Source organism: Cnephaeus nilssonii (genome assembly GCF_951640355.1).
Source record: "Cnephaeus nilssonii genome assembly, chromosome: 11".
In the NCBI taxonomy this organism is placed as follows: domain Eukaryota; kingdom Metazoa; phylum Chordata; class Mammalia; order Chiroptera; family Vespertilionidae; genus Cnephaeus; species Cnephaeus nilssonii.
Window position 1 is genome coordinate 17653937 of NC_137082.1, and position 20199 is coordinate 17674135.

General features: G+C 41.1%; 1 protein-coding gene across 1 annotated transcript in view; it reads right to left on the reverse strand.

The window, feature by feature from the left end:
* Window positions 1-15101, reverse strand: part of DTD1 (D-aminoacyl-tRNA deacylase 1) — a 162381-nt gene extending 147280 nt beyond the window's left edge. The window contains exons 1-3 of the mRNA XM_079784756.1: window positions 14929-15101; window positions 8687-8777; window positions 5930-6165 (exon numbers count right to left, since the gene is read on the reverse strand). Coding sequence (XP_079640882.1) covers window positions 5930-6165; window positions 8687-8777; window positions 14929-14971 — 370 coding nt within the window. The 5' untranslated portion in view covers window positions 14972-15101. The remainder of the gene's footprint in view (window positions 1-5929; window positions 6166-8686; window positions 8778-14928) is intronic.
* Window positions 15102-20199: the final 5098 nt, after the last annotated feature.

A 20199-nucleotide genomic window follows, 5' to 3' on the forward strand; every position in this document is an offset into this window, starting at 1 on the left:
CAAAAGTGTGCAGTACTTTATAGACACAGAAAACAGATCAGTAGTTTCCAGGGGCTGGAGAGGAGGGAAAAGATGACTACAAAAGGCAGCAAGTGTAGGGGGGATGTTGGAGTTGTTCTGTGCCTTGATTGTGGTGGTGATTACAGAACTGTAGGTATCTGTCTAGTAGCCACAGGGTCTATTAACCAGGCTGAGAGCACAGGTCCAGTACACAAAGAGGAGATGCCCCATGTCGTCACAAGATGGTCACAGGGATTGGGCCTAAACTGGCAGTCAGACATCCCCCGAGGGGTCCCAGATTGGAGAGGGTGCAGGCTGGGCTGAGGGACACCCCTCTCCAGTGCACGAATTTCGTGCACCAGGCCTCTAGTATTTTATGAAAGTGAAAAACAAGTGCCTTCTTCCTTTTGGCCCAACCACAGTTCTTTAGGGGTTTGCCCATGAGCCTGATAGTTTTAGTGGTGGTTTTGCAGAATGTGAGCTCTTCAGGAACATGTTTCTTGCTATAGCAACTGTGTTTGCTCACTCTCTCTCTTCCCCACTAGACTGTGAGCTTTACAGTAGAGACAGCATCTCTCCTGCTCAACACTATATACCCAGAGCCTAGTACAAGGGCCGACAGATAAACAGTGTCTTATTATACAGGAGACACAATTATGAGTAGAAGCAATAATATCTCCCCCAATAGAAAAAGGACTAAAATTCTAGGTTAACATCCCTGTTCTGAGATAAAGGACCCCAGGCCTCAGGCTATACTGCTCCCCTCTTACTAGACCTACTTGAGGTCCAAAAACCTGCCGACTGATTTCCCTGAACACAGCAGAGAAGACATAAAAGTTCCAAAAGAGTGCTGAATTCAGAAGGATAAGGAAAGGCCAACAAGTAAAGAGAATGTGACTTTTACAGTGAAGCAAAGCTGTCAGCGAAGCTCAGACCCTAGAGATGGCTGCTGGGGCCATCCCAGGCTCTGCCACTTGTATGCTGAGTGACCTTCTGCACCTCAGTTTCCTCATCTGCAGAATGAGGGGTAATCCGAGTGCCTCCCTGAAGGGTTCTGTGAGGATGTAATTAGATAAGAATAGAGAATGTTTACTCTTTCACAGGGCCTGGCACACAATAAGCCCCTAACAGATGTACTTTGGCATGCTTTTCAACAATAATAATAATTTTTAAAATATATGAGGACCAAACCATAAATAAGCTTGCCTTCTAGGGTTCCCATTCTAGGGTTCCCATTCCACACCAAACTCAGGGAAATTACTTGAGATCACATCAGCAAGCAGACTGGAAACCAAAATCAGGGACTTCCCTGTCCAGCACATGAGCTATGATTGGGTCTGTGCAGAAGAGCTGCACCTAGCCTGGGAAATGCCTGAAAGCACATGGGCACTGGATGGAGCAATGAACAAAGAGAGAGAAGGAATAAAGCAGAGAACAATCTTCCCTCTATTCAATCCTCAACAACAAATAAGAGAAATACATTAAACATAAGTTAAAATAGTTTCATTCATTCCAGAGAAAGGAAGTAAAATAAATGTTCAATCTAATTAAACCAAGAGCCAAGACATGGAAGCAACTTGAATCAATAGATCAATAGATGAGTGGATAAAAAAAGCAGTGGTGTATATATATACAATGGAATACTACTCAGCCTTTAAAAATAGTGAAATCTAAAATAAATAAATAAATGAAATCTTACCACTTGCAAAAGCACAAATGGACCTAGGAGGTATTATGCTAAGTAAAATAAGCCAGACAGTGAAAGAAAACTACCATATGATATCACTTATATGTAGAATCTAAAAAGCAAAGTTAAAGAGCAAACAAAATATAAGCTGACAGTGGATACACAGAACAGACTAATGGATGCCAGAGGGGAAGGTTGCTAGGGGGCAGAGTGAGAAAAGGTGATGGGATTAAGAACTAACTGGTAGTTGCAAAATAGGTATAAGCATATAAGGAAAAGCATAGGGAATATAGCCAACAATATTGTGGTAACTATCTATGGTGCCAGGTAGGCACTTGAATTATCGGAGGGAACACTTTGTAATCTATATGTCTACCTGTTGTGTTGTACACCTGAAACTAATACAAAATACCTTTGAATGCAAACTGTAATTGAAAAATAAAATTAAAAAAAAAAAAAAGGTCCTGGCAGGTATGGCTCAGTTGGTTGGGCATCATCCCACGCACCAAAAGTTTGGTGGTTTTATTCCCGGTTAGGGCACATGTCTGAGTTGCAGGATCAATCCCTGGAGAGTGGCGTGCAGGAGGCAGCCAATTGATGTTTCACTCTCACATCAATGTTTCTCTCTCTCCTCTCCCTTCCTCTATCTTTTAAAATCAATTTTAAGAAATCTCTTTTAAAAAGAAAAAATATTCAGCAGTTTATTTGTATCCCAAAATCCCTTCAACTAACAGAGAACTTTCCATGTTGCAGATGGAAGCCAAAATCTCATATTCAACCAAAAGACAGCAAGCCCTAGCTGGTTTGACTCAGTGGATAGAGCATCAGCCTGTGGACTTGGTGTCCCGGGTTCGATTCTGGTCAAGGGCAGATGCCCAGGTTGTGGGCTCGATCCCCAGTAGGGGGCATGCAGGAGGCAGCCAATCAATGATTCTCTCATCACTAATGTTTCTCTCTCTCTCCCTCTCTGAAATCAATAAAAATGTATTTTAAAATAAATAAATAACAATAAATAAAACATGCTCTACACCAGCGGCCGCCAACCTTTCAGACCTCACGGACCACCAGTGATCCGCGGACCACCGGTTGGTGACCACTGCTCTACACATTGTGTTCCACTGAAGACCATAAAAGAGATAAAAAGCTGAAAGAGCAAGTTGAAATCACTGTAGTGCTTCTGAAAGTCTAAAGCGTTTTGAAATAAATTGTAATTAAAATTATTTGTATAATGCATGTCGACTTTTTATCAAAATAATCAGATGTATCACATCCCATGAGCTTAAATTCTGATCCACTATAAAATTATATTGTCTACAGTACATTGTTTCAGGCATTTCATATAACTACCTGGATAAAATACACATCATTTCAAGCAATAAAAGGCATTTTTAGGAACACAAAGCACCCAATAATGCACACAACACTCTACTTTAAGGACTTAGATGAATGCTATTTTGTTTTCACTGCATCATTCCTTACAATCATCAATGTTCTCCCATTTAAAGTGCCTTCACTTATGCTTTTATGCTGTTGCTGGTGCTCACCCTTTCAAGAGCCTGCAGTGCATTCTAAAATACATCTGACATTACTCAGACATGGGAAGATTCTACACACATCAAGCAGAGAAGACAATGCTAGTGGCATTTAATCCTTGGCTCAGCAAAGAAAAATAATTATTCAGAGGATCTGCCTTAACTCCTAATTCTGGGACGAAACAATTTGCAGCAAAGCCATGTCAGAGGATCTCAGTGGACACAGGGTGGGAAAAAGAGACTGAAGGTATCCATGACTAAACTTGTGAATAGAGTTCTGAACTTGGATATTTCCAGAAAAGGCAAGTATATTCTGTCCTACCAGGACCCAGGTAAAGACTGGAATTTGATTTAAGGCAGAAGTGTGCTGATCATATAGAATCCATTTGTCCTTAGGGCAAGTGGACACTTTACACAAGTAAAAGGAGAATTAAAATAAAAGGAAATTCCAAAGGGGGTAGGAATATCACTCTTCTAAACATGAGCAAGTCTGATGAGCTGGCAAACTTCAATGTGGAGCTTTGCTACAGAGCTTCAAAATCAGGTAACAACTTTTATTACTTACAGTTGAAAATAGATCGAATAGCCCAGCTGGTGTGGCTCAGTGGTTGAGCATCATCCTATGAACCTGGAATCATGGTTCGATTCCCAGTCAGGGCACATGCCCAAGTTGTGGGCTCGATCCCCAGTGTCGGGTGTGCAGGATGCCGCTGATCAATGATTCTCTGTCATCATTGATGTTTCTATCTCTCCCTCCTTCTCCCTTCCTCTCAATAAAAAATATATTTTTAAAAATAGATCAAATAAAGAAGGAATCTAGATTTGTTTAATCCAGAGAAAGTTAAAGTATAGGAAATACTACAGAGTTAACTATTAACAACTACTAGATGTCTACAAAAGGATATGATGGCAGCAAAAGAAACAATCTACTTCGAAAGGTCTCTTATTGAGGTACATTACCAAAAAAGGCTAAACATGCTTTTCTAATAACCAACTGAAGAAAAAAAGGCAAAACATAACAAACGACAAGTGCTGGCGAGGGTGCGGAGAAAAAGGAACCCTCATGCACTGCTGGTGGGAATGCAGACTGGTGCAGCCACTGTGGGAAACAGTATGGAGTTTCCTCAAAAAATTAAAAATGGAACTCCCATTTGACCCAGAAATCAGAAACACCAATTAGAAAGGATATATGCACCTCTATGTTCATAGCAGCATGATTTACAATAGCTAAGATTTGGAAACAGCCTAAGTGCCCAAAAGCAGATGAATGGATTAAAAACCTGTGGTACATCTACATAATGGAATACTATGCTGCTGTAAAAAAAAAGAAGAAGAAGAAGAAGGAACTCATCATTTGCAACAGCATGGATGGACCTGGAGAGCATTATGCTAAGCGAAATAAGCCAGTTGGAGAAAGATAAATACCACACGATCTCACTCATTTGTGGAATATAATGAACAACATAAACTGATTAACAAAAATAGATCCAGAGACACAGAAGCATGGCAGACCATCCAACCTCAGAGGGAAGGCAGGGGCGGGGGTAAGAAATCAACCAAAGTACTTGTATGCATGCATATAAGCATAACCCATGGACACAAACAGTAGTGGGTTGAGGGCATATGCTGGGGAGTGGGAACAGCCAGGGAGAGGTCAATGGGGGAAAAGGAGACATATGTAATACTTTAAACAATAAAGAATTTATTTTTTTAAAAAAAAAGGCAAAACATGATGATCTTAAATGCAATTTAACCCCATGAAAACAGACTAGAAATGAATGGCCTTCTTAAAAAGATTCATAATTCACCCTAGTCAGTTTGGCTCAGTGGATAAAGCGTCAGCCTGTGGACTGAAGGGATCCAAGTTGGATTCCAGTCCAGGGCACATGCCCGGGTTGTGGGCTGAATCCCCAGTAGGGGGCGTGCAGGAGGGCAGCCAATCAATGATTCTCTTTCATCGTTGATGTTTCTATTTCTCTCTCCTTCTCCCTTCCTCTCTGAAATCATAAAAATATATTTTTTAAAAAAACATTCATAATTCTCCCACAAACCAGCACCACTATTCCACCAAGCCATTTTCTAGACTAAATCTTGGTTAGTCAAATGAGGTTAGCATTCCTGACAATAAGCAGGTAGGCAAAAACCTAAACCTTTATGTCCAATATTCCAGCCATTGGACTCTCACCGCTTTTGGGCACTTGAAATGTGGCTGGTCCAAATTGAGATGTGCTGTAAGTATAAACTACACACCAGATTTAGAAGACTTGAGTACACAAAGTATATATGTTATCTCATTTTAACTTTTTATATTAATTACATGGTGAAATCATAATATTTTAGACATAGTAATAGCTAAATAAAATACAGTTTTAAAATTAATTTCACTTGTTTCTTTTTACTTTTTTAAATATGAAATTTTAAATGACATGTGGCTCACATTTGTAGCTTGCACTGTATTTCTGTCAGGTAGAGTAAGTGACCAAAATAAAACACCACTACATCAAACACACTTCTGGGCTGCTAAGCATTTTCAAATGTGACTAAAAGAATGAAGAAGGGTAAACGGTATCGGGGGCATTCAGAGGACATGAATAGCAACAAGCGGTGGCAGCAGCCATCATGTTGTTTTAAGTCAGTGACAAAGGAAAGATTGCCGTTGCAGATTCTCTTTGCCCCTGTTCCAAAGTGTCCCCGGGCCCCTCCTGCCTACCTTTGATGAGCTCCGGCCGGTACGTCTTGCGCAGCTGCTCCAGGAAGCTGTTATAGAAGCTCTCTGCCTGCTCCGAGGGCATTGCCAGGTGGAAGTCGGGCTTGTTGCCCTTGAGGACACACTGGAGGGTGAACTGGCTGACACAGAGCACCTCGTACTGTTTGTCCATCACACTCTTCGACCAGTGCTTTCCACTCTCATCCTCAAACACACGTAGGTTTAAAATCTTTCGGACCCTAAGGGGAAAAATAGCAGTGAGAGCTAGCTAAAGAATCACAAGCCCCCCAATACATTTCATACCCCCCAAATGTCACCAGCATCCTGCCAAACAAGAACATAATGCTGACCCCATCACTTACAGAAAATGTGACCTTGAGCAAGTTACTTTTCTTCTCTGTGCCTCAGTTTCCTCATACAGGGTAATAGTGGTCCTGTCTCACAGGGTAGTTTGGGGATTTCCTTTTTTTTTTTTTTTTTTTTTTTTTTTGGTGGGTCCCTCTAGCAACCAGTGCCAGAACTGGAGCCAAGATGACAACCACCCATTATCAAAGCATGGGTCTAATTCTAATTATTTATAGAAGAATTCAATCTTTACACTGGAGTAAATGGTACCCCATTTGTACACCCCTTCTTGGAGCTACTCAAAATGGACAATTCAGCAAATACCCGGGAGAGAACTTAGGGTTACTACAAATGTATGAAAATATCTGAAAGGGAAAAAAAAAGAAACAAAAAGATCTGGAGAAAAATACTTTAATAACTATGTCACATGCTCCTTAAGTCCTATACATGTGGATGACAAAGGACAGCCACCTTGGCAAGGAAGAGGACGAGGTAACATTTCTAAGATCAGATTTCAAGAGCAGGACAAAGAACATCCTGCATGGAAGTTGAAATTCCACCAATGGAAAGCCACCTTTTTGGATGTTGTTGAAGGTATGTTCAAGGGCTCTACAAATAGTAATTCACTGACTCTTCAGATGGGTCCCCTCTGTAGTAGGCACTTTTCACCACCTCCTCTCCACAGCCAAGGTTTGTCTTCTGTTGAGTTAAATCTCTTAACCACCAAGGTAAGTAGTATTAACCCTCTTTGTCAGAGACATAAAGAGATTCAGACCCAGAGCCGCAGTTTGTAACCACTACACCACTCTACTGTTTCAAGTATCTGGAGGAGAGCTGTTAAAATACCAACATCCCTGAAGTGGTAATGAACTATCCCTACTAGTCATCAACACCTTAGCAGGACTTGGATTTGCAACCTAAACAAAAGGGACAATTGGGTGGGGTTATACCCAGGCTCTGGGCACCAAAGGGCAGAATAAACAGATCCGAGCATCTGAGTAAATGTGTCAAGTGGTGCTGGAGTAAACAGGGGGAGGGGAAAGCTGCTGTACCATGACAGCCATTCGGGCAACAGCAATAACGAACTCCCTATGTTAGTAAAAGGAGCACTGGCTTCCAGGTCAGGTAGCCTAGATTCTAATTCGGATTTGGGCTTTTTGCTAATTATGTGTATGTGACTTTGGGCAAGTAATTTAACCTCCCCGAGATCCAGATCCTTATTGCACAATGAACAGCTGGGCATTTTAAAAATGCATTAACAGGGCCACATCATATTTCTCAAATTACAAAACAGAAATCATTCATAACAAAAGAGGCTCAGCCCTAGCCGATTTGGCTCGGCCACATCATATTTCTCAAATTACAAAACAGAAACCATTCATAAGAAGAGGCTCAGCCATAGCTGATTTGGCTCAGTGGATAGAGCGACGGCCTGTGGACTGAAGGGTCCCGGGTTCGATTCCGGTCAAGGGCACATGCCTGGTTTGTGGGCTCAATCCCCAATGAGGGGTGTGCAGGAGGCAGCCAATCCATGATTCTCTCTCATCATTGATGTTTCTATCTTTCTCTCAGTCTCCTCTCCTCTCTGAAATCAATAAAAATACATTTTTAAAAAAGAAAAGAGATTCAGTTTTTAATTAAGAGACTAGTTCACAGAAGTAGCAGCAAATAGGGATGGAAGCTAAGTGGTACTCCTGCTCTGCTGCTCACTTAGTGGGTGACATTTGACAGGTTACTCTTCCTCGTCTCATCTGAAACATGAAGATAACCATACTACATCGAATGTCAAACTGATAAAAGAACAGGGGCTCACTTTATAAGAACAAAATACTATAGAAGTTCCTAGTATGTGTATGTGTGTGCACATATATCCTATATATAATCCTATATAATAAAAGTGTAATATGCTAAGTGTCCGACCAATGGGTCACCATTCAGTCGACTGCCCTGGAGCTCTCCCGCAGTCCCTCCCTGGCTGGCCAGCCCAGATCCGCCCCAACTGTGACTGGGCGAGAGAGCCCCGATTGGCCCCCCGATCGCCGGCCAGGCAGAGGGACCTCACCCATGCACGAATTTGTGCACCGGGCCTCTAGTAGGACACAACTACCACATATTCAATTCAAAGAGCAATGACTTAGCCCTAGCCAGTTTGGCTCAGTGGATAGAGCATCGGCCTGTGGACTGAAGGGTCCTGGGTTCGATTCCCGTCGAGAGCATGTACCTCTGTTGCAGGCTCCTTCCCAGGCCCGGCCCCTGGTCAGGGCTCGTGCAGGAGGCAACCAATAGATGTGTTTCTCTCACATAGATATTTCTCTCTGTCTTTCCCTTTGTCATCCACTCTCTCTAAAAATCAATGGAAAAAATATCCTCAAGTGAGGATTTAAAAAAAACAACAAAGAGAAATTCATATCTTACATGTGCTCCAGTTCCTTCTGTGTATCTTCCAGAGAAATACCCAGCAACACACAGATGCCCCGTCCAATGGCACTTATCTGCTCTTCTCCAACTAGAAAGGAAACAAGAGATAAAAAAAGACTCAGAACCATATAGGTGCCATGAAACACTTTTAAATAACCACAGGAATGTTCAAATATCACACATACTTCTTATAACTTCTTTGGAAAAGTCAGCAGGTATTCAAAAATGAAAGGAGTTATGTAAATGCAGTAAGACAATCCTAATTTATGTCCATTCTGATTTTATATCTGGAATGAATGTGTTCTAAAGTGAACAACCACTAAGCAGGATTTGAGGGCCACATTTTCATCTGTGTGACCTTGGGTAAGACACCTGAAACTTTCTATGGTGGAGTTTGCCAATCTATAAAAACAGAAGTTTTCCTGCCCAGAGAATCCAGCTCAGCTATATTACTTCTCAGGAGTTGCCTGCTTGTCTTGGAATCAGCACAAATCTGGTAACACAATACATAGCACAAAATGAAAAACACATGTCATAAAATAAAGAAATAATTTTTCTACTTACTCCAGAAAAGAGAAATATATTATACACAAAACCATGCTTTAAAAGTTTCAAGTCAGCAAACTATTATTTCCCAGTTTAGTACTAAAGTTGCATTCTAAGCCAATGATTTCCAGATCTTTTTAAATCATGCAACTCATTCATAAAAATAATCTCTGAACATACATTCCTAGTCCAAACATTTGTGTATGTATTTATAGTTAAATGTATGCTCTACTACCAATAGTGTTGGCACAGGACTTAGGCCAAGATGCATCATTATGATGGAAAATCGAATCCTTCCTTCCAATACTGATCTTCATAATTTTCTAATCTTTTTGGTCAACTTTTTGCCAAATCTCATGAGATTATTGCTGTTTTTTTACTTTATCATGTACTGACCTAATGTTCCAATTAGAAGAGGGGCAACTCTGCCATTTCCTTGTTTGCTTCTATTGGATAATAATATCTATAAATATACCTGACAAAGCCAGGCCAGCATGGCTCAGTGGTTAAGCATCGACCTATGAACCAGAAGGTCACACCGTTTGATTTCTTGACAGGGCATATGCCTGGTTTCAGGTTTAATCCCCAGTAGGGGACATGCAGGAGGCAGCTAATCAATGATTCTCTCTCATCATTGACCTTTCTATCTCTCTCTCCCTCTCCTTTCCTCTCTGAAATCAATGAAAATATATTTTTAAAAATAAATAAATAGTATTTTCTTTTTTTCTATTTCAATAATTTTTTATTTTTCAATTACGGTTGACATACAATATTACATTAGTTTCAGGTGTATAACCTTGTGATTAGACATTTATATAACTTACAAAGTGATCACCCTGATAAATCTAGTACCTATCTGACACCATACATAGTTATTACAATATTATTGACTATATTCCTTACATTGTACTTTACATCCCCATGATTATTTTGTAACTACAATTTTGTACTTCTTAATCCCTTCACCTTTTTCATCCATTCCTCCAACCCCTATCCCTCTGGCCACCATCAAAATGTTCTTTATATCTATGAGTCTGTTTCTGGTCTGCCTGTTTGTTTTGTTTTTTAGATTCCATATGTAAGTGAAATCATATGGCATTGTTTTTCTCTGAATGACTTATTTTACTCAGCACAGTACCCTAGGTCCATCCATGATGTTGCAGATAGCAATATTTCATTCTTTTTATGAATAATAAAATGACAATAAATATATATGTATCAATAATTATTTTAAATGTAAATGGATTAAATGTTCCAATCAAAAGACACAGGGTGGCTAAATGGATAAGAAAATAAGACCCTTCGCCGAAACCGGTTTGGCTCAATGGATAGAGCATCGGTCTGCGGACTGAAAGGTCCCAGGTTCGATTCCGGTCAAGGGCGTGTACATTGGCTGCAGGCACATCCCTGGTAGGGGGTGTGCAGGAGGCAGCTGGTCGATGATTCTCTCTCATCGATGTTTCTAGCTCTCTATCCCTCTCCCTTCCCCTCTGTAAAAAATCAATAAAATAATAATAAAATAATAATTAAAAAAAGAACAAACACTTTAGAAACTTTTCAAGTGTGTGTATACATATGTGTTGGATTTCTCCATTTAAAAAAAAAAAAAGAAAGAAAGAAAATAAGACCCTTAGATATGCTGCCTACAAGAGACTCCTTTCAGATCGAAAGACACACACAGACTGAAAGTAAAGGAATGAAAAAAGATATTTCAGCCCTAGCCGGTTTGGCTCAGTGGATAGAGCGTCGGCCTGTGGACTGAAAGGTCCCAGGTTCGATTCCAGTCAAGGGCACATGCCTGTATTGCAGGCTCGATCCCCAGTGGGGGACGTGCAGGAGGCAGCCAATCAATGATTCTCTCTCATCATTGATGTTTCTATCTCTCTCTCCCTCTCCCTTCCTCTCTGAAATCAATTTAAAAATGTATTTTAAAAAAGATATTTCATAAAAATGGAAGTGAAAAAATAAAGCTAGGTTAGCAATACTGACACCAGACAAAATAGACTTTAAAAAAAGACTATATAACAAGAGACAACGAAGGACCAGCAATTCCACTTCTGGGTATTTATGTGAAGAAACCCAAAACACTAAATCAAAAAGACATAGGCATCCATATGTTCAATGAAGCATTATTTATAATAGCCAAGATATGAAGCAACCTGACTGTCCATCAATAGGTGAATGGAGCCCTAGCCAGTTTGGTTCAGTGGATAGAGCATCGGCCTGAGGACTGAAGGGTCCCAGGTTCAATTCCTGGTCAGGGCAAATGCTTGGGTTGCAGGCTCAATCCCCAGTTGGGGACCTGCAGAAGGCAACCCATCAATGATTCTCTCTCATCATTGATGTTTCAATCTCTTTCTCCCTCTCCCTTCCCCTTTGAAATCAATAAAAAAATATTTTTAAAAAATAGGTGAATGGCCCTGACAGGTTTGGCCCATTGGATAGAGCGTCGGCCTGCGGACTCAAGGGTCCCGGGTTCGATTCCGGTCAAGGGCATGTGCCTTGGTTTCGGGCACATGCCCAGTGGGGAGTGTGCAGGAGGCAGCTGATCAATGTTTCTCTCTCATCGATGTTTCTAACTCTCTATCCCTTTCCCTTCCTCTCTGTAAAAAATCAATAAAATATATTTTTAAAAAATAGGTGAATGGATAAAGAAGTGGTGCATATATATAATGAACTATTAGTCATAAAAAAAAGTATTACTTTTTTATAATGTCAATATATCTTCTAAATTTTCCCCAAAGTATGTTTTAAAAGCTTAAAAAATAATTACTATTGAGCTATATCCACCATTAAAGTAAATATGCATTATAGAAAATTTGAAAAATATAAGAAAAAGGAAGAAAAAATATTATTGTAATATTATTGTAAATATTGTATATAAATTGTGTCCCATCTTTTCTCTTAACATTGCATTAGGATTTTTCCATGTTATAAGCTTTTCCTAAACATCTTTTAACAGTTGCATCCCATCCAGTAGAACAGTTGCATTCCATCCAATGATCTGACTAACCACGACAGGGATACATTCGTTATAACTGATAAGCCTACAATGACACACCATGATCATCCAATGTCCGTAGTTGACATTGGAGTTCACTCCTGGTGCTTTGGATTTAGACAAAGACATATATAATGACATGTATCCACCATTATAGTATCTCAATGGGTCATTTCACTGTCCTAAAAGTCCTCTGTATTCTGCCTTCTTATCCCTTTAAAGTGTTTTCTATAATTAGGATTATCTTCTAGAGTAGATTTTAAAAAGTAGAATCATTAGTTGAAGTGATTCAAATCACTATTTGAAGCTTCAACATTTTTACAATGTAGTATTGTCTCCATAAGAAACAAATTATGTCCCAAAGCCTATAGATGACACAGTTTGCTCTCTTATTTTAGACCAGTTTTGCCCCTCTTCCTGGAACAAATAGAAGAATTAGGAGATTCAAAGGGGTCTTTTATTATAGACAAAGGAATTTCCAAATTTAAAAACATGAGAATTTTAGACAAAAGGTTACCAGGCTAGAAAAGAGCTGAGATATTTGGTCCGTTTCTCCATGTACAAGAGGCATCACCCATGAACCTCTTCTTTGAGGTTCATCACCCCAATTAACACATTAAAGCCCATCGATTTTAGATCCTCTTCCCAATGCTCTATGATTCTGTTCAGATTTTAGCTGCTAAAGCTGAGTGACAGGACATGGGGATTACGTACTATTCACCTGTTTAACCAAATGAATATGCTTGAAATGTTTCAAAATCAAGCTTTTTAAATTAGATTACCACAAAATTTGCCTGCCAATCTCATAAAGTGAGTCTTTCACATAATAAGATATGACTCCTAATAGTGTACTCTGTCCCAACCATAATATTGGAAGTGACATTTTAGACTCCTGAAATAAAATGTCATTAACTTACAGCCACGTTTCAGTGGAGCCAGTCACATTGTTAAGGAATCAAAAAAATCTCTTTCCATTACAATTCAACCAGAAGGCCTGGCTAACCCCAATGTCCCTCTAGCACTCAGAGAATTCCATTTTATTAACACCTTCCCACAATTCACACTTACCTTTTAATAGCAGGTAGGTTTATTTGCTTGTTTTTAACTAAAAACATATAATTTAAATAGTCAACTAAAATCACTCAAACTATTCAGCAAATCTCACAGAATACATCTTTTCAATATTCCAGAATGGAGAATTCAGAGAGAAAATATCAAAACTGAAATTCTCCAAAGATCTGTCATTGTTGATGATGACCACATAAAGCAAAAAAAGTTTTCTTCTACAAATTATCCTAGTTTAGTGACTTTGAATATTAACTGAAATCTTTAAAAATTGTTTTAGCTGAAACCGGTTTGGCTCAGTGGATAGAGCATCGGCCTGCGGACTGAAAGGTCCTGGGTTGGATTCCAGTCAAGGGCATGTACCTTGGTTGTGGGCACATCCCCAGTGGGGGCTGTGCAGGAGGCAGCTGATCGATGTATCTCTCTCATCGATGTTTCTAACTCTCTATCTCTCTCCCTTTCTCTCTGTAAAAATTCAATAAAATATATTTTAAAAAATTGTTTTAAAATTCCATAAATCCCTGTGTTGTTCTATTCCCTATTACTCCAGGGCCATATGTAAAACCAGTTACCAGAAGAGCTTAAAAATCATTAGGCAGAGTTGAAAAATTGAATCTCAGATCTAAACACCTGTATGTAGTTTTGCTGGATTTGGTTGTTTCTTTAGGGAATTTTGCTGTTTTGTTTTGAGATTTATATTTTTGCAGACACAAGAACACATATTTGGTATATAGACTGGCTTGAAGAATACCTGGAATTAGCTGGACGGAAATAATATTATAATCCTGCCAATAAAAGTAGAAAAGGCTATAAGAAATCTAAAATTATTCATTAAATTTAAAAAAAATATCTGTATTATCTTGGTTTGAGTTTTTAAAACGCCTGCGTTATCTACATGAGTCATCTGGACCCGGTTAACGGTGATTAACGTTAATCACTGTACAAATTAGACTTCAGCGATCAAGTGATGATTAATGGTTGGGTGAGGTGGCCCACAAGAAATCGTTGGGAAAGAGAAACATTTCACCCTGAATTCCTTAGATTCTGACCCCATTCCTGCAGGGTCCTGCGGGGGAGCAAGGGGATGTCCTGCGGCAGGAAACGCTCTGAAGCTGGTCTGGGGCTGGTCACGTGGGTGTACGCCACTGTCAGAACTCCTCCACAGGAACAAACGGCTCCCCGCATCTGTGCGAGTCAGCTCCATAAAAATCAGGCATGTAGAAACCGGGGGAAATGGGGGCTTTAAAACAGAATGTTGGAAAGGAGGATGTTCTTGCTCCGGAAATCCTCCCTACGTGTTCGTGCAATACTCCACTGAAGAGCGGGCCATGGGGATTCCCGGAGGTTCTGCCTCTCTGTACTCAGGACCAAAATAAAAAGAATAGTAAGGCGTGTTTATCCTGAACCCAAAGAGGAGCTCCTACAGCCAGGGACGCGCTGGGCCCCCCAGGCACAAGGACAGCGATCTGGGGCCGAAGCGGTGACCCGAGCCCGGCCGGGGTGCGAGCTCGCGGGCACAGGGGACAGATCGGCCCGGGGACCGCGCGGGGAATCAGTGGCGGGGCGGCCGGGACTGCCGGCGCGGGGTCAGGGGCGGCTCCTCCCGGCCCGGCCCCGCCCGACTGACCTGTGACGCTGGCCCGGGTGACGCGCTGCACCACGGCTCTCATGGCGGCGGCTGGGGCGAGTGGGGTCGCACCCGCTCCTCCTGGCTTCACGGCTCTGCGAGCGGCTCCGCGGCCTGCGCCCTCTACCGGTGACACTAGGAAGTGCGCCCCGCGGCCCTGGAAGGCCAGGTTGGGGACAGCCGGCGGATGTCGGCCACGCCCTCCCCCAGGTTGGTCCCGCCCATGCCGGTCACGCCCACCTGTGGCCTCCCTGTAACCCGGCTGATCCAGGGATAGGACCCGCCCCGTTCTCGGTCGGGCTCCACTCACAGCTGGGCCCCGCCCAACCAAAACCCAGACCCAACTCTGCCCAGACCAGTGTCTGCCCCTGTTTCCTCTCACTTCCCCAGGCTTAAGAGACATCATTCCTAAATCCCAACTGTGTCCAGAATCCTAATTCTAATTGTGTTCCCTCTTCCTCTTCGCCATCCCTCCGCACAAGTATCCTCCCAAATTGTTTTTCCCCCGTCTTCCTGACTCAGTGGCTTCTCAGAAAGCAGACAGGAGTTGCTGCCTAAAAGAGCCATTTAACTATTTAAGTATTCTTTTGACTTAACCCTATCATGGCAATACAGAGATGTATACTGTAATTCTAATTCTTCCTCTAATTCAAACACTAGCCCACCCACCCCACCCCACCCCCAGAGGGTTATTAGGACATTTAAATAAAATAGACTATGCAAAAGTGCTTAGAAAGCTGCAAAGGACTATACAAGGTATCACCCTAACAAATTACTATCACAGATGAAAATAAGTTCCTCTCAATGTGTCTTCTTCTTACAGTCCTCTAATAGCGTTGGTGGGTGTAGAATGATGAGCTTCAGGACAAGCTACCCCAAAACATAGCACCTTGGCATATTGAATATTTAAAGCTGGAATCTGAGAAAACAGAAGCGGGAAAGTCACTCAGACCTTCCCCTGAACCTTCTCTCCTGGAACAGATCATAAACACCTCCTGTGAGAGGTGCCAAACCTATACTTGGAGGAAGAACAAACAGGCCTTGCTAGGTCTCCCCCAATTTATGACAGTTACCTTATATTACTTATTCCTCCACAACTGCCCACTCTTCATCAAACTTAGCATAAAAATACTCAGGTCTAACTGTCTCTTCAGGTCACCGTTTCCTTATGAAGACTCCCATGTCATGTATTGATTGATTCAGTCACATGTAAAACAAATAAATGTATATGCTTTTCTCCTTTTCATCTGTCTTTATCAGTTTAATTTTCAGACCCACCCAGGGACCCTATGAATGTTGAGGGAAACTTTTTCTCCTCCTCTAAGAGAAAGCATTCAAATAAAGAACAAGGAAAGTCATTTGGCCAGAAAAGAATACAAATTAGTATGCTTGAATGTTTACACTACACACTAAATTATCTTAATGAAGTGGCCAAAGTTAATCTCATCAGTAATGAGAAAACCATCATATGCTCCCTGATATTGCACTGAGAAAGACACAACATCAGTTTTGTGGCATTTCTGCCAAAAATTTGTAATCTGTGTGGGAAGGGAGAAACTTTCCTTTACCCTCAAGGTTCTTTCAGCTGGTCCCGTGGTCAGCAAACTGCGGCTCGAGAGCCACATGCGGCTCTTTGGCCCCTTGAGTGTGGCTCTTCCACAAAACACCACGGCCTGGGCGAGTCTATTTTGAAGAAGTGGCATTAGAAGAACTTTAAGTTTAGCCGGGACCCGTTTGGCTCAGTCAGTGGATAGAGCAGCGGCCTGCGGACTGAAGGATTCCGGTCAAGGGCATGTACCTTGGTTGCGGGCACTTCCCCAGTGGGGAGTGTGCAGGAGGCAGCTGATCAATGTTTCTAACTCTCTATCCCTCTCTGTAAAAATCAGTAAAATATACATTTTTTTAAAAAAAGTTTAAGTTTAAAAAATTTGGCTCTCAAAAGAAATTTCAATCATTGTACTGTTGATATTTGGCTCTGTTGACTAATGAGTTTGCCAACCACTGAGCTGGTCAATTAATAACCAAATAGACATGATTTAATTCATATATATTTATGGGAACCATGCATACATATAAGAAGAGCCAGAGACCCTGCATGCATGACAGGTTCGAAGACAGAAAGGGAGAATAGGTATATAAGACATTCTGAGGTAGCAATGAGGTAAGGTGCCTTGGGGCTTCAAAGGGTCATTGCAGGGAGAGCACGTTTAGTAACTAATTAGTAGTTTGCCCTGCCCTATAGATAATAGCCTCTTACTATGGGTAAAACCCCCAATCCAAGTTCTTCTAAGTCAGTGGTCGGCAAACTGCGGCTCTCGAGCCACATGTGGCTCTTTGGCCCCTTGAGTTTTTAGCAAAGGCCAGCTTAGGAGTACCCTGATTAAGTTAATAACAATGTACCTACCTATATAGTTTAAGTTTAAAAAATTTGGCTCTCAAAAGAAATTTCAATCGTTGTACTGTTGATATTTGGCTCTGTTAACTAATGAGTTTGCCGACCACTGTTCTAAATATTTGCAGGGCAGAAGTTTCTCATGAGCCCACAGCTAAAAGTTGACTTTAGCTCAAAAACAATCCACATACCACAGATACATGTTGGGATGGCTCTTTCTGACGCCCCACAGTTCCTTCCTGAAACTTCCCTGGAAGTTTCACATTCCAGAAATGGTGTTGATTTTATATATATATATATATATATATATATATATATTTTATTGACTTCAGAGAGGAAGTAAGAAGGAGAGAGAGAAACATTAATGATGAGAGAGAATAATTGATCGGCTGCCTCCTGCATGCCCCCCACCGGGGATTGAGCTCGAAACTTGGGCATGTGCCCTTGACTGGAATCAAACCGGGACCTTTCCGTCTGCAGGCCGCTCCATCCACTGAGCCCAACCAGCTCGGGCGATGGTCTCAGTGTTGAGACGGTTCCGTTCAGTTAACAGTTGTATCTCATTTCCGGAGGCAGTGATGCCAGTGGGCTCCTAAAATTAAGCCTATGGTGCAAGGACAGAGCAGGTATTTAATAAAAAGCATCCCTATGGAAACCAAAAAAAAAAAAAGCAGTCTGTAATCTGTTTCTGAGTTCTGAAGCCAGGCAGTTGAGAAGATGTCTAATTATGTCTGCAATCATCTTCAGATTGAGTGAGGACAGGTAGTTCCAGCCTGATAGCTTCTCCTGGTCTGCAGTATGAATGTCTCTGGTGATCTTTTTGTGATAGGCAGAATGACTGTCTATATACGAGCTGTGGTGATTTCTCTGAACTCTATTACCAAGTTCTCCATCTTCAGCTTACATGGCCCTGGGAAAAGGGCAGTTTCAGTCCTCAGTGATTCCAAGTCAAAGGATGAAAGAAAAATTGGAAACATTCGTTTGGAGAGTCATAGGCAGTTGTTGGAGGGACCTAGGATAATTGAAGATCCAGTCCATTTACAAGAAGGAAACAAAAAAACTCAAAAAATAATGAACAGCATCAGAATGTAACATCCACAAACGTATATGGTAATTTCTATTGAAACATAATTTTTTCCTCTAAGATCATTATTTTTACCAAAGATAGCCAAGTTAAGTCTAATTTATTTGCAAAATAAGTCATTTCAGTAAACTTGGCCTGATTATTTGTATAAGTCCAGCAAGAATAGTAATTAACCAGAAAGGCTCTTTTAAATCTGCTGTGCTGGAATTTTCCATAAGAAATCTTCAGATTGAACTTAAAAAGGCCTCTTCAGGCCAGAAAAGCCATGGCAAGAACTTGCCATCAGACCTTGCCTGCAATACGTATAGATTTGGGTGAGTTCCTCTTTTCTCAAACTCCTCAAAATATCCTGAAGCTTCTGTACCTGCCAAGAAATGACATTCTTTACTCACCTCCTAAGGCTGCTGCTGACTTCCGTAAGCAAGGTACTATGCCAATAAAATAAAGGGTTTTTGTTGGCTTCTGTCAGTCAATATTAAAGCTGTCTGGTCGTATCTGAGTCTATGCATGTCTCCCTCAAATATGACATTCCAGTCAAATCCTTGATATATAACTAGTTTTCAACTGTCTTCTGTTATAAGGAGAAGAGATTTTTATTGAACTTATGCAAATAACAATATTGCCATGAAAATTAGAACACTCGCTGAGAATTTCTGAATTCTGGGGGAATCAAGTAAAGAGAAAAGGACAAACGTTTCTATTCTGTTTACAAAGGTATAGTTTACCAAATTGCTCTAAGTCATGGCTAGCTTTAGGAAATTGTTTTCTTATATCTGAAAAAAACAATCCAGCAATATTTCAAACAAAAAGTTATATTGTAACCATTCTCATCAGTTCATTCAGCTCCATGTAATTAAAATTTCTGCTTGAATCAATTTTTCCATTAGTTCTCTCAATCTTGCCTGGTAATTGAGTGATAGGGTCAGTGATAATTCCAAGTGTTCGAGTCTGTCCATCAACGTTCATTATGATTTATGCTCTGCTGGTGTCGACCCATGAAGGAAGAGGTCCCCGGTTTGTTTTGGGTCAGAGCACATGCCTGAGTTGTGAGCTCAGTTCCCAGTAGGGGGCTTGCAGGGGGCAGCCGATCCGTCTCTTTCTCATCATGGATGTTTCTATCTCTCTCCCTTCCTCTCTCTCTAAAATCAATAATTTTTTTTAAAAAATTCATATGATTTTCTCAGAAATTGTTGAAGGCATACACTAAGTGGGAAATACATTTTCAAACACTGTCTTTGCTACTGTGAAGGTATCAGCCTTTCAGTAGGGGAAGGCTTTAACCCATCTGGGAAACATACACCAGGAGCATATTGGTAACCCATACTAAATAGCAGTTGAATAAAGTCCAGTTTAAAAGTACTATGGTGGTCCTAGCTGGTTTGGCTCAGTGGAAAGAGCGTTGGCCGGTGGACTGTCAGCCTGATTCCAGTCAAGGGCAGTACCTCGGTGGCAAGTTCAGTCCCCGCCAGGTCAGGGCGAGTGCAGGAGGCAACCAATCCATGTGTGTCTCTCACATCAATGTGTCTCTGTCACATAGATGTTTCTCTCGCTCTGTCTCTCCCTCTCCCTTCCACTCTCTCTAAAAATCGATGGGAAAATATCCTTGAGTGAGGGTTAACAACAACAGAAAAGTACTATGGTAATGAAGAAATGCAGTAAGAGAAAAGGGGGAAAAAATGGGGTTTGACAGGAGCCTGAAAGAATCAAGTGGCCCATCTTGGGTTTCCCATAGACTATTCACTTAATTTACAGCCATTGTTTACCTTTATAATAGACCCTGAAAGTTTATCAGCAC